At 35.4% G+C, this 15,862-nt stretch overlaps 1 protein-coding gene across 2 annotated transcripts in view; it reads left to right on the top strand.

The window, feature by feature from the left end:
- Positions 1 to 15,862, top strand: part of LOC149805436 (eIF-2-alpha kinase GCN2-like) — a 205,557-nt gene that overhangs the window by 172,108 nt on the left and 17,587 nt on the right. Inside the window, exons 36-39 of one of the 2 annotated variants that reach the window (XM_089950017.1) lie at positions 3,069 to 3,255; positions 6,004 to 6,120; positions 8,501 to 8,553; positions 9,273 to 9,341. In XM_089950017.1, coding sequence (XP_089806143.1) covers positions 3,069 to 3,255; positions 6,004 to 6,120; positions 8,501 to 8,553; positions 9,273 to 9,341 — 426 coding nt within the window. Of the gene's footprint in view, positions 1 to 3,068; positions 3,256 to 6,003; positions 6,121 to 8,500; positions 8,554 to 9,272; positions 9,342 to 15,862 lie in introns of those variants that run through there. The other variant, XR_016419665.1, reaches the window with a different exon arrangement.

Below are 15,862 nucleotides of genomic sequence, written 5' to 3'. Positions count from 1 at the left end.
AAGCATGAAGCATGGCAAGAAGGTACATCTTTATCAGTACTACACTTTCATCTTCAAAGCATGAAGCATGGCAAGAAGGTACATCTTTATCAGTACTACACTTTCATCTTCAAGGCATGAAGCATGGCAAGAAGGTACATCTTTATCAGTACTACACTTTCATCTTCAAAGCATGAAGCATGGCAAAAGGGTACATCTTTATCAGTACTACACTTTCATCTTCAAAGCATGAAGCATGGCAAGAAAGTACATCTTTATCAGTACTACCCTTTCATCTTCAAAGCATGAAGCATGGCAAGAAGGTACATCTTTATCAGTACTACACTGTCATCTTCAAAGCATGAAGCGTGGCAAGAAGGTACATTTATATAAGTGCTATACCCTCATCTTTAAAGTAAGTCATATTTCACATTTCACTAACTTTGGTTCAATTTGACATTTTTACTGTTACTGCTGTACTCCTTAAACTGGGTAATTTTAGAATGACACCCATACCATAAAGGTCAGTGCAACTTATATTTCACATTTTACTAGCTTATTCAAAGCTGTTGCATTAAGCTCATGACCATAGATTTTTGTCATGCTTTGTGCATCCTATCCAATATAAAATCAAAACTTTGGGCATGCATCTTTATGAGCACTATTCATTTCAGCAGAAGGTCAGTATCTACCATATTTTATGCTTCACTGATTTTAGTTAAATTTTGTGTTTGATGTTCATTTCAGAGGTTTGTTCATGATATAATCGTGAAATTGCTGATGATATGTATCTCTGTTACTAATACACTCTTACAGCAAAAGAGGCTCATTGTGACCAATATTTGACCTTTTTCTGGCTTTGTGCATTTAGCTTATGACCACACAAGTTTTTAGTATGTTACATGCATATTATTCTACGTAGAATTGTAAAACTTGGTCAGTTCATATACTAATAGGTTCTGTGTCTCATGCTCAGTGACTTTGTTAACATTTTGTGTTAAAATTTAATATCTTCATGCTCTTTTATGTTCCAATCATGAAACATTATAATTGAATGCATCTCTGTCACTACAATGCCTTTAAAAGCAAAGAAAGCCACTGTGACCTGCATTTTATGATTTTTTTAACATTAACTTTTTGTATTTATGATTACATTGATTCATCCTTGCTAGACCTATATTCACCCTACCCTTCTCAGAAGGCACTTTGTGACCAGGCAGTTGGAAGTAGGAATAAATGTTTATTCAGTGGTCAGCTTTCCATATTAATGACTATACATTGTATATTTTGATATGTATTGAACATGTGAATGAATGTAGGAAGTAGGTGAATGGACCGCATGCTTTTTACATGAAGCCATATCTGTAGTGGTTAATCAAGGTAATTATTAATGCATGAACTATGTACTGCTTGCTTCCATTCCATGGTTACTCAAAGCCTGTGACTCTTTCACCCAGTAATATTTGTCATGTGTGGGGACTCTGATATTGTATTTTCAGGCAGATTTTAAGATTAATGATTTCACAAATTAGTACAAAAATAACATTAATCTGTTTATTATGTGCTTATTAACTCAACTTTGAGACCGCTTTGCTGGCCTAAGTGGTTGGAGCATCTGCCTCAGATGTGGGAGATCACTGGTTCAAATCCTGGCCAAGTCTTACCAAAGACTTTAAAAAATGGTAGTAGCAGCTATCTTGCATTAAGAGTTAGTGTTAGGACTGATCGGTCTGGTGTCGGGACAAAGTGACTGGGTGGGACATGGTGCTACATGTCTGCAGCATGATGCCCCAGTGCTAGACATCACTGTAAACTGCCACACTGCAGACATCATAGTGATATGACTAAATTGTTAAAAATCCAAAAACACACACACCTCAACCTTGATGTGAGAGAAAAGAATATCCTTTTTTATTCTTTTGTCATTTATGTCCTGTCACAGGGCTCCAGATGGCCTGTGGTCTAAGGCAGTCATCTTTTTAGATCACCGACATTTCACCTCTATTTGCATGGGTTGAAGCTTGACAAGCACAAATGTGTGTGAAAGTTTGCTAGTAGTTTCCGGTAGGTCAGTGGTTTCTTTTGCGATTTTTCCAGTTTTTCCTCCACTGTGTATACTGACCACCATGTATAGCCTATCATGTGCTTAAAACTGGTGTTAAAACCCAAACAGCAAGAACAAATTCCCTATCACAGTAGGTAGCATGGTAGATGGGTGGGTGGGTAAGTAGGTAGGTGGTTTCACAATGTCAGAACAATACTGCCAGTTTTGAAATTCATATTTCAAACTGTTAAATGAATCAAAGTTCAGATGTAAAATACAAGATTGCAAATAAAGTTAAGTTGGAAAATGGCCAGCATCAATTTAGTGTTAATTTATTTTCTACACGATAATGTCTGCAGTGGTTACCAGAGACTTGTGTAAGTTATGTGATCATTTATTACACTTTTGTTTAATGTCCCAGTATTAGTGGAGCCCTAAGGTAATCATATCTTTCAATCCGTCCATCCAACAATCGTATGGTTTCTAAAAAAGAGTCTTACTGATGCATGTTGGATTTTAACAAAATTTTGTATGCATCTTTCTAATGACGAAACCTAAAAAAGAAATTAATTTCCAGTCTTCTGTATCATTTTTTAGAGGAGTTATGGACCCTGATGGCCAGTCATCCAGACTTTTGTTTCTGCCATACACCTTTATCAGGATTTGTTGGTTTTGAAACAAACGTTTTGTTCAACTTCATATTAATAAGCTCTTGAAAGATTTTAATTTCTTACTTTGCATATTGTTATTAGCAGAGTTATGGAACCTGATTGCCCAGCCTTCTAACTTTGGTTCCCACAGCATAACTTTAGGAAGGAATGGTTGATTTCATCCAAATTTAGCATACATCATAATATTAATGAGACCTTGAAGTAGATGGATTTCCTCCAATCTGTGCCATCTTTTGGAAGAGTTATGACCCTTGATTCCCCAGTCTTTTCCTTTTCTGTTTCTCTTAGCACAGATTCCTCAGCTTAAGATGCAGAGAAGTAAATTCATGTGTCCAATGCACCAATTGCTAATGGCTGTTGTGTTTTCCTTACAGAGACAGCTATGACACATCACAGACTGGGGTCAGTAGGGGAAGCACGACTACTTCCACACAGCCTCATGTGGACTATACCCCGAGTATCTCAGCCTCCAGTAGTGGGGGTAACCTAACCATCAACTTTTATTTCTTTATGCATGAAGGAAAAATTTCACTTGGCTTACGGAAAAAGAGTGAGGCTCAGGTAAGTTGGGGGAGTCGCTTTAACTTGTAGCTTTTTTTCATCTGTTATTCTGTAGTTGATACACTGTGCAGTAAAAACCTGAATTTGGGGTGTGACTTGAACTATTGACACAGGACAATAGTAGACTAAAGAAGTAAACATTTTCTTTTCAACATTACAACTGAATGGAGGAAATGACATGTCTTCCTGCAAAATTGAATCTCTTAATGGATTTCTTCTAGGAGTAATTTTTTTAGTGGACTTTGCTTTATTCACTCGTTAACTCTTTTTGCAGGTTCTAAAGGTGTTGAAAAATAGTGTGTTTGATATAGTTAACATTATACTCATACTCATTTCATCATTGGTATGAAAGTCTGAAAACCATATGCTGTAAATCATTATACATGGATTAAAAAAAGGCCAAATATTGCAAAATTAATGACCAAGCCATTTCATTATATTACCATATTTACTGTATATTTTCAGACACCATAAATCAATTTTTAAAGTAATATTTTTGTGCACTGTATGTTCTGAGACACTTCATTTTTATAAAGTCATAAGTTGTCAGACAACTTTTAAATCATTTGTAAATTACCTGTTAGAAAATGTACTGAAACTGAAATTTTATTAAGATAATATTAAACTATGAACTTGAGATAAAACTTTTTAATCCACTGCAGCAACATTTCATCAACCCAGCCTTTCTACTGCACATGTACAATCCATCCTATCAGTGCATGAATATTTTTTAGCTCCCTCACGATGTGAAAAATTATCATTGGAAGCAATGTATCTCCAGCTACGGAAACTGCAAGGACTAAAGTTAGATTTTTTTACTCCACCATTCATGCAAATTCTCACGCTTTTAAGCCCCTTACTGGCAGGACTGGTCGGCCTGGTATCAGGATGATGTGACTGGGTGGGACATGATACTACATGTCTGTGGCATGATGGCACAATGCTAGACATCACTATAAACTGCCACACTGCAGACATCGTAGCAATGACGAAAACTTGTTAAAGCTATGTTAAAATCCAAATTACATACTCCCATCCCCCCCTTTTTTTTTTCTTTGGCCTTTTTTAGGGACATTTCTTAAGATGATCAAAAAATGGAACATTTTGAGAATGCAGCTTATTTATTGAGTATTTATGCAACCCTATACAATATTCCTGCTGGACATTTATCAATGTGTATGAATCATGCTGATCTTTCATTGCTGCAAAAATCTTTTGAGAGGGGTAGTTTGCCATACAAGGAGAACATGTTCAAAAAAACATGCCTAAAGTGTGGGGATATGCATGTCTGTGCCTATAAATTTACTAAAATAATTCTTTGACAGTATTATATCTATTGTATTTATGTAGGTATTTGTAAAGTATGATACTAAGCATGAGACCAAATGCCATGACATATGTAAACCCGGAATGTGTCCTATGACATTGATGCCTTGCAATATGATGCAATTAAAGAGCAAATGCCTAAATAAAATGGTGGCTATAATTCTGTAACATTTTTCAAGAAAACAATAAACTCAAACTTGAGGTAGGTCATCTTAATATAAAGTCTTGTACCAAATTTAGTTTTAATCTATGAAGTCCTTCAGACGTTCTGGTGCAGAAATGGAAGGGCAAGTTTCTGTGTCAGACTAGGACCCACAAATCCTTTTGCCCAAAAATGGTAAAGTCAAACACCTAAGCCTCAGACCAAATTATATTGCATCTTTGCATGTATCCATCAAAAGTCATTGAGCAGAAAGAAAACTAACAGAACTAAATGGTTAAGTTCTGTGTCAGAGAGGGGCTGTTTACTTTGCTGGAGAATGGTGAGAATCAAAATGATCTAGATCATAACGTAAAGCATTATACCAGCTTTGAAAACAAAATTGAAGTGTAGGTAGGGGCATAGCTGAATTTTTCTGTGAAAGAGTGAAATTTGACCTTAATCTGCATCAGACTGTAAAGTCTCATACCAAATTTGATTTAAATCAAGCTCATCAAATGTTTTTAAGCAGAAATGAGGTTAGTGAAGGGATGGGATGGGATATAACAAGGCATTATGTGATGAATGTACAGGGGTGACACTATGTGTTCCCTTCATGTATATAACTGAGGCATAACTATAAAAGGGCTTTGGGTGGCCAATTAGTCTAAATATCTCGCCTGCCAAGTACAGCTTTTCATGGATCATTGGTTCTTATTGGGGTTTTTGCATGTTCTCCCTCCACCAGGTGTGTGTGTGTGTGTGTGATTTTGAATTTTAACATAGCTTTCACAATTTTGCAGTCATATCGCTGTGATGTCTGCAGTGTGACAGTTTATAGTGATATCTAGCACTGGGGCATCATGCCGGAGACATGTACATGTAGCATGATGTCCCACCCAGTCACATTATCCTGACACCAGGCCAACCAGTCCTAACACTAACCTCTTAATGATGAGCACCAAGCAAGGCAGCTGTTAGTACCTTTTTTACAAGTCTTTGATATGACTTGGCTGGGGATCAAACCCACCACCTCCCTTCACCAGGTATACTGGCTGCTGTGTATAGCCTATCTTGCACTGAGAAATGTCATTAAACCCAAAACAACAACAACATAACTACAAAGTGTAAATATATTTTTATCATCATCTGATCATTGAAAACAGTGTGACAAAAATCTGAGATAGGACAATAAAAATAAAGGCTGTTCAATCTGTCAAATGACTAGCTACTTGCAAAACCAATGATTGAGAATTTTCACTTAAGAGGCTTTTTAATTCCAGATTGTATCAAAGATCAATAGTTCTCTGCCTTGGCTGATAGGGAAAGGTGTAACAGTGGAGGCCATTGCCGTGGAGATGAATGTCAAGGACATAAGAATCATTGCTGCTTTTCTAGATGTAAGTCGATCTCTGTTTCAGCAATAAATCATAGTGAAAAATTATTTGTAACAATTATAAGATAAATTTTGTATTTGTTTTAATTTTTAAATATTATATCTAAAAGCATTTCTCAGTTATTGATGTGCTTTCCTTAAGTCAGGTTGCTAACTTGTGATGTTTTACACTATATAAACTTTTATATTGAAAATAGTATTGATGTAATGCAACTCCACAAAGACAAGACTTTAAAAAGACATAATTTTATACCCAATCGTTTTAAGTTGTTTTAGTTGGCTCTCATTACCTTCATATGATTTAGTTAGTATTGTATTAACATTGCAAATAAAACCAACAAAAACAAGCAATACTGATCAGACTTGGAATATGTAGACTCATCAAGAAGGGACCACGGTTGGCCAAATGGTTTAAAGTGCTCACCTTTACTGATCACTGCTATTTCACTTCTCTCCATGCAGTTTCGAGTCTCCGGCTCAGCCATCGTGGGTATGTTAGAAAGCCTACCAGTAACTTCCCTTGAGTCCATGGTTCTTAGTAGGCTTTTTGGGGTTCTTCCTCCACCAGTTGTTCTTACCACCTTAAAAAATACAGCTTTTCTTGAGCTGAAATGACATTAAAGCCAAAGCAACAACTTATAAAAAACTTTAATGATTTAAATAATGAGTGAGATCCATTTCTAGTAATGAGGTGGTAATGCATCTGATTGGCTGAACTTGTTATCATTCTAGAGTCTGTTTCCCATGAGACTTTGAGTAAACTTGATAGACTTAAATCATCAGTTTCTTAAATTGATTATGTAATGGGCAAGATCAATGCTTATCGATGAGGTAACATTGTATCTAACTGGCTGGGTTTTTCAACAGTTTAGTTACTATTTCTGATCAGATGTTTATTAGGCTTGGTAAGTCAATTGCATATTACATTCAGATTTTATCAGTAACATCCCTTTTAGTAGAAAATCTCAGAATAAATCTTCCATCAGATGACCAGCCCACATATTCTCAAAATTTGCTGAGCATGAAATTTAGTTTCTAGTTTAATGTCAGTATATTTTGACCTTCAGTATCTTTGAATAGAATAAATTTAGATTTATAGAATTTTCAAGATAGTCTTAACTTCAGAGTCTCTATCTACAAGCTTCATTTATCAACATGGATATGGTCAGTGTGTCGTAACTAACCTACAACCTTAATTTATCAACATGGATGTAGTCAATGTTTCAAAACTAATCTGCAAGCTTCATTTCATTACCATAGATGTAGTCCATGTATCATGACCTATATACAAGCTTCATTTTATCAACAAGGATGTAGTTAGTGTGGTGTAACTAATCTGTAGGCTTCATTTCATGTAGTCCATGTGTCATGACCTATATACAAGCTTCATTTTATCAACAAGGATGTAGTTAGTGTGGTGTAACTAATCTGTAGGCTTCATTTCATGTAGTCCATGTGTCATGACCTATATACAAGCTTCATTTTATCAACAAGGATGTAGTTAGTGTGGTGTAACTAATCTGTAGGCTTCATTTCATGTAGTCCATGTGTCATGACCTATATACAAGCTTCATTTTATCAACAAGGATGTAGTTAGTGTGGTGTAACTAATCTGTAGGCTTCATTTCATGTAGTCCATGTGTCATGACCAATATAAAAGCTTTATTTCATTGACATGTCAAATCTACAAGCTTAATTTCATAGACAGACATAGTCCATGTGTCATAACCTAATTTGGGATTTTGAGCTTAAACTTGAGTTTCTTGCTCAAAAGACAGTAGTATAGGGGACCATTATCATAAAAAATATGGACTCGGAAACAATTTTTATAATATAAACATTTAGACTCAAGCTTTGGCTTGCAGTTGGATGGCCAAAAAATAAAATGTTGCATATGCTTAAACATCAAAGTCACAGCATGGGAACTAACTGTAACTGACCTGTTTTTGCTCAAGCTTCATTCTGTCTCTATTTGTTTCTTTTTGAACTTCAAAACATATTTTTGCATGAAACTTCCTAGATATGCAAAAACACAAGACAATGTGTAATTTAAATAGACAATAAATCCCAACTTCAAAGGTCAAACGATCACAAATATTGAGATGGATATGTAATGTGTCTTTTGAATTGTCACGTCCCAGACTGGAAGGTCAGATGATCACAAACAAAATTTTGTGATATGGGTATATGTTGTTTCATTTGAATAGTCATATTCCAAGTTGACAAGTCAAAGGATCACCAAGAAAATATAATGAGCTGGGGATCTGTAATGTGTCATTAGTGTCGCTTTTGTTGCTTACAACTCTTTATTTTGATGAAGTAGTGATATGAAATGCAGTGAATCTATCCATATAAGCATTTATTCTTTTTTGTTCTTTTTTCAGTTGGATGGTGATGAGGATTCATTTGAGTCCAGTATTGGTGCAATAGCTGAAAAGTATGTATATTTTGTTATAACTTTATCATTGTATTTACCTTGCAGTATTATAGAGGTCTTTTATTTATTATAATGCCCTTTCTTGAATATAATATGTAAATACATATTTTCCATATTTGAAGTGTAGCCCTCCTCCCTGTCAATTTCTGCCTTAATGGATATTATTTCATGCATATTCCTTATTATTGAAAGCAAATGAGTGTATCATTTCTGTTGTATTTGAGTTATTGTTATTACTTTTTATTGTTTTGGTACAGTGATCACTTTGACATACATATCTATCAATCCGTCCTGGATTAGGGTTAGTGTTACATGTTTTTAGACTAAGCTCATTCATTGATAAAGAATTTTATTAAATAAATAAAATGCAGGATCTACAAAAACTTTTGTTATATTAATTAATAATGTATTAAAAGGGAGTTAACCTGGCTGTTTTAGCAATTTTTGAAATAAATGGAACAAGTATAGTCTTGTTACCCATGAGTCCATTGGTTAGTTATAATCTGTCTCCAGATGTGAATAGGATTGACCCATAATGCATCACCATATAAGATCAAGGTCCATGGTGTTCATTCTGCTTATACTCTAAGACTCTGATCTATCAAAACATAACTGGAATGCAGATATGGGTCTATCCTGTTTGAATTTGGGTAGCAGTACACATAGATATATGCAGTACATGTAAATTTTAATTCAGACCTCATTTTTCTATTTATCAGACTTCCTAGATACAGGAAGTACTTGAGCCATATTACAGATCATATCTACAAGCTGAAGTTTGAGAAAAGGTAAGGAATCATGTTAGAACTTGAGTATTGCAAACAGTACTTAATACTCCAGCTAGTCTTGTTTGAGACATGTTGACCTTTACCTTTACTCCTAAAGCTTCTTGATCTCATCAGGGGAATTCTGCCTATGAAGTTTGGTGAAAATATAGTATCAGCAGAAATAAAATTTGTATGCCAAAGGTTATTTCCCTTTGTCAGATCATAATAATCTTGACCTCTGACCTCTGACAGTTTGATCTGAAAATGATCAATCATATTGGCATCAACTAAGGCAAAACATCTGCAAGTTTTAACGATAAATGTGTAGTGCAATACCAGTTATTGCACAACAGCCATTTTAATTAGTCAAATCATGGTAACCTTTACATCTGACCATCTGACCCCCATCACACCACACTATTAAGCTTCTTTATATCTTACTCATCTGCAATATTTGGTTCAGGTATATAAAGTAAAACTCAAATCATTGCATGATCTTTGAGACAAGTCAAGGGTTATTACTTGAATTTTTGTACCTCACTGACTTTATAAACACATTGACCTGAACTTGTGATGCAAATTAATTATGACCAGACTTGGTTTTTTTTGGTTGCATTTTAACAAAGAAGTTGGTAGTCAGCTCTCTGCCATTGACAGTAATGTCAAAGGTCTTGCAGTCTGATTAAAATAAATCAAGAACTTCAACATAATGGAGATATGACAGACACCAATATGAGAACATGATCTGTTGATCTTTTGATTCACCAATCAAATTATATCTTTCATATTTTTTTATGCACAAGATCATTCTGAGTATAACTTTTCTCCCTAATTTGAAATGCAATGATTTATCAAATAGGTCACTGAAAATATATGGATAGGAAATTTTAACATGTTTCCAGAAGATGAACCTATGTTTGGTGCTTGTCAGATCTACATATTATAAATAACTCTTGATTTTAATCAGATTATAGGTTGATTGGGGTTTGGGGCTGTACTGTCTTGTAAACATGATAACACAAAAGTATAAATTCATTGTTGTCAGACCCAGTTTTGTGGATATAATAGAAGATGACATTGAATGATTCCACTTAAACAGCTTTATTGTATTTTGTTTCATTATTATATTTTAATTACAGATTTAACCAAACTTTGGGTATATCTTGGAATAGTCTGAGAAAAGTTCAGTGATTTTCTGTCTGTGACATCAGGTTCAAATTCAAAATCCATGACAAATAATTTTGTTCAGTACTTATTGGTAACTTGTGAACATGTCAACTTAGACAGGTGATAAAATATTCTTGTTACCAAATGTATTATGTTGCAGTTTTTCAAGAATATCGGTGATGATTTTAATACTTAGCAGTTAAATTAGCAGTTAAAAAGAAAAAAAAAGAAAAAACAGAAGAAGCAGTTTAATTCATGGATATTCTTTTTGGCCATTAGAGCTTTAGTCCATTTGAGAAACTCCATTTTTCTTCACTAGAGAAGCTGTTATGCACAGTTTTGGTGTATATATGTGAAGTACTTGTATTATTACATGGAAACCAATTTTCTTTGGTTAGTCATGATAACCTTGACCTGTGAACATTTGACCCCAAATCAGTAATTTTGGACTTCTATGGAGTAACCCACATGCAAACTTTGGTAAATATTTGTTATGCAGAACCTGAGGTACTGCATCTGAACCAAATTATTAATGGTTCACAGATAGAACTGACAGTGTAGACTGGTCTGGATATATTCCTTTGGCTGTTATGTACTTGTTTTAAACAGACAAATAAGGTACATAACTCGTAAGGGTGAGGTAGTACTGTTATGTTTAGTAGTTAAAGGTTTGTGTAATCAGCTGCCTTTTCAAGACAAACTCCTTTGGCCAGTTATTCTGGATTTTCAAATCCCGAGTTTTGCAGTGTATATTTCTACAGCAACTTACAGGGAGTTTTACATCTCTGAGATGTTCAGATTAAATTTTAATCCAACAAACATAAGTTTAGGGTCAATATAATGGTTTAACAAGGAATCCTTAGATGAAATAGCTCACTTACTGCTATGTATTACTATGGTGGCATCAGCTACTATGGCATGTCCTTGGCCACTATTGCTACAGTTACCATGGTACTAAATAAACTACTTGTTGTGCTGTAAAGCACCAAACCAAAACTACCATATATTCGCTAATTAATGCCCCAGAATGTTACATTTTCCAAATGGGGGGCATTTATTAGAGCATAATAATTAAAGATAAAAAAATTAATTTTTTTTTATGTACTCTTATGATGACCACGTGTACATCTGGGGGTCTTTCTGGCTCTGAATTTTGTTACTGTAAATATCAGTACAGTTAAAATAATCAATTGATCAATGGATTTTCACACTCAGCAGCTGGTTATGGTTGGACTGGAAAGTCTTTGAACTTGCCACCCAGCTATTGCATCATGTGCAACACTTGTGCCTGTGACTTCAGTAATTTATACATAGATATAGACCAGTTCAGTGGCCTAGTGGTTAGAGTGTCTGCCCTGGATGCAGGAGGTCATGGATTTGAACATCGGCCAAGTCATACCAAAGACTTCTAAAAAGGGTACTAACGGCTACCTTGCTAGGCACTCATCATTAAGAGGTTAGTGTTAGGACTGGTCAGCTTGGTGTCAGGATAATGTGACTGTCTGGGACATAATAGTACATGTCTGTAGCATGATGCCCCAGTGCCAGACATCACTTTAAACTGCCACACTGCAGACATCTTAGTGATATGACTGAAAAATTGTTAAAGCTACATTAAAGGTCTAAATCACACATACATAGATATATACATTGTAACAGTGTAAATGAGACTGCTGCAACATTTTGTTGTAATCATGAAACTGAAGCAGATGGGTATTGAAAAGCACAGGTCTTACACTGCCTCTTTTAAATGTTCTGTTCTTAGAACAGTAGAGGGTAGTATTAAATAGGGAATATACTGTTTGATGGCACTAGTAATCATCAAGGTATCCTCAGACTAATCAGCCCACATACTCCAAGGATTATTGTTTTGGAAATAGTAATCGTCAAAGAATCCTCAGATGAATTAGCATACATACTCTACAGATTACTGCATGCATTAGTAATTATCAAGGAATCCTCAGACAAATTAGCCCACATACTCTTAAGAATTACTATGTTGGAAATAGCAGTTATCAAGGAATCTCCAGACAGATCAGCCCACATATGCCAAGTATTACTGTGTTGGTAGTAGTAATTATCAAGGATTCCCCAGTCAGATAACTCACATTACTCCAGATATTTCTATGTTGGCAAAAGTAATCATGAAAAAAATCCCCAGATAGATCAACCCAGGACTACAGTGTTTTGCAAAGGGAATCATTATTGGATCCCCAGTTGAACCAACCCACATATTCCAGGTATTCAAATATTGACACTAGTAATCATCAAGGAATTTGCAGATGAATCAGCCGACATACTTCAGGTAATATTATGATGGCAGTTAGGAATCTGCAGACAAATCAATCCACATACTCTAAGTATTATGGTGTTGGGACTAGTAATTATTTAGGGGTCCCCAAAGGAATCATCTGACATGCACCAAGTATTACAATGTTGGCACTAGTAATTATCAAAGAGTCCCCAAAAGGAAACAACCTACATGCTGTGTTGGCACTAGTAATTATCAAGGAGTCTCCAAAGAAATCAACCCACATGCTCCAAGTATTACTTTGTTGGTACTTGTAAATATCAAGGAGTCCCCAAAAGGAAACAACCCACATGCTGTGTTGGCACTAGTAATCATCAAGGAGTCCCCAAAGGAATCAACCCACATGCTGTGTTGGCACTAGTAATCATTGAGGAGTCCCCAAAGGAATCAACTCACATGCTCCAAGTTATTACTATGTTGGCACTAGTAATTATCATGGAGTCCCCAAAGAAATCAACCCACATGTCCTATTATTATTATGTTGGCACTAGTAATCATCAAGGAGTCCCCACAAGGAATCAACCTACATGCTGTGTTGGCACTACTGATCATGAAGGAGTCCACAGATGAATCAGGTCCCATGCTGTAAGGACTACTATGTTGACACAAGCAGTCATGAAGCACTCCCCAGATTAATCAACCATCGTACTCTGTGTATTACAATATTGGAACATGTAATCATCTGGGATTCTGCAGATCGATCAACCTACGTATTCTGTGTACATGTATTGCTATGTTGGCACAAGTAATCATTCCAGATAAATCAACCCACATATTCTGTGTACATGTATTACTATGTTGGCACAAGTAATCATTCCAGATAAATTAACTCACATGCTCTAAGTTATTTTGCATTGGCAATAGTTATTGTCAGTAATCCTCAGACAAATAAAGCCACATATTTCTGGTATTACTATGTTGTCATTAGTCATCATCAGAATCATCATATCTTTATATGGCTGTTCATTTCAGCAAAAGTAATTAATTTGCAATGGAAAATTGTAAGATTATCTACTTTTTTGCTGATTTTTCCCCAAAAGCTACTGTCAAATGCAAATAAAATGTATGTTTGAAATTATATATATAGGATAACAGGATCATTATTTCTGTAGCTATTGTCATGCAAAAATTCTCAATTTAGTACAAAAATAATAATTTTGAGTAACAGGAATGTGTAAGCAAGATTCAGAACAGAAAATTCCAAACTCATCTCTTTTTTGATATACTATGTCTGTTTTGTAGTGGAAAATTCACAAGTACTCAGAAAATTCTAGCAACAACCTACGCATGATCCATGAAAACTTTGAATTTATGAATTTTGTAAATTCATGCATTATAGACTTGTCTCAGAGAAGGTTGTATAGGAAATCCTAAATACAGTTAATATGCTTCATGTAGTAAGTGCAGTCATCGACCAGAAAAGCATAAGGCAGTGCTTCTTAACGCCTGGTTCACAAGCCCAAAACTTGGTCACCATGCTGTTTTTAGTGATTCACCAAAATCAGCCTTCATAATTTGAAATTTCCTACCCAGGTGGTGTTTTAGCATTTGATGGGTGCCAAGGCTAACACCACAAACCCAATGTATTTCACTGCCCAAAAGGGTTAAGAACTGCTGGCTTAAGGGATGGGTTTTCATCTGTTGTCCACCTATCAGTTAGCACAAGCCTGTTTTCATGACTTGTACTAAACTATTTGGAAAATTGCCATGAAACTTCTCCACTCTCATTCATCCCATTGCCTAGATGTTCTAAAATAAAAATGGTGCAGCTCAAAGACCTGATATGGCCACTACAACAGACAGCAGCCAACTTGAAAATCTTGTCACTTCTTCTCCTGAATAGATAGTTATATCAGAATAGGATTTTCACTAAAAGACTTCTTATTTCTGGTTGGCCCCAAATTATAATGATGGTGATCTGACATCCACTATGGCTGCCACAGCAGCTATCTTGAAAATCTTATCAGTGTTTCTGCTCATTGGAAAGTCGTCCTGATATGGGTTTTTCACCAGAATACTTCATACGTCTATTTGGTCTTGAATGAGAATAGTGCTGCTTGTACATCCAATATGGCTGCCATCTTGAGAAGTTTGTTATTGCTACTCCTCCTGAGTGGATGATCATACCAACATGGCTTTTTTACTTAAAGAGTTCTTATGATGTCTAATTGGTCTTAAATGAAAATGGTGCAGCTCAGACATCCAGTATGGCCACCACAATGGCCAACTTGAAAATCTTATTTATACTTATCCTGAATGACTGATCATTTCAGCATGGAGTTTTCACTGAAAGATTTCTTATGATGTCTAGTTAGTTGTAAATGAAAATTGTTCCAATCTGACCTACAGTATTGCCATCTGCAATAGTGCTTTCACCAAAAGACTTCTTAATATGTCTGGTTGGTTCTAAATGGAAATGTTACACATTTATTGTTTCTCTTCCAAAGTCATATCAACATGGGGTTTTTGCCAGAAGACTTCTTATGTCTTGTTTGTCCTAAATTAAAACATTGCTGATCTTATGTCCAATATTGCCATCATGGTAGCCATCATGACAATCTTGTTATTACTACTCATAAATGGAAAGTCATTTTGACATGGGGTGTTCATCAGAAGACTTCTTATGGTAGCTAGTTGGTCCTAAATGAAAATGATGCAAATTGACCCTCAATATGGCCATCATGAAAGTCATTTTGACATGGGGTGTTCATCAGAAGACTTCTTATGGTAGCTAGTTGGTCCTAAATGAAAATGTTGCAAATTGACCCTCAATATGGCCATCATGAAAGTCATTTTGACATGGGGTGTTCATCAGAAGACTTCTTATGGTAGCTAGTTGGTCCTAAATGAAAATGTTGCAAATTGACCCTCAATATGGCCATCATGAAAGTCATTTTGACATGGGGTGTTCATCAGAAGACTTCTTATGGTAGCTAGTTGGTCCTAAATGAAAATGATGCAAATTGACCCTCAATATGGCCATCATGATGGCCATCTTGAAAATTATGTTATTTCTACTACAGTAAAAACTGTTATGAGCAACCTCTGCTGTGAGCGACCAACT

The sequence above is a fragment of the Sinohyriopsis cumingii genome, chromosome 2, assembly GCF_028554795.1.
Source record: "Sinohyriopsis cumingii isolate HCF-2022 chromosome 2, ASM2855479v2, whole genome shotgun sequence".
In the NCBI taxonomy this organism is placed as follows: Eukaryota; Metazoa; Mollusca; class Bivalvia; order Unionida; family Unionidae; genus Sinohyriopsis; species Sinohyriopsis cumingii.
The sequence above is the reverse complement of the archived record's forward strand: the minus strand, read 5'-3'. Positions and strand labels throughout refer to the sequence as shown.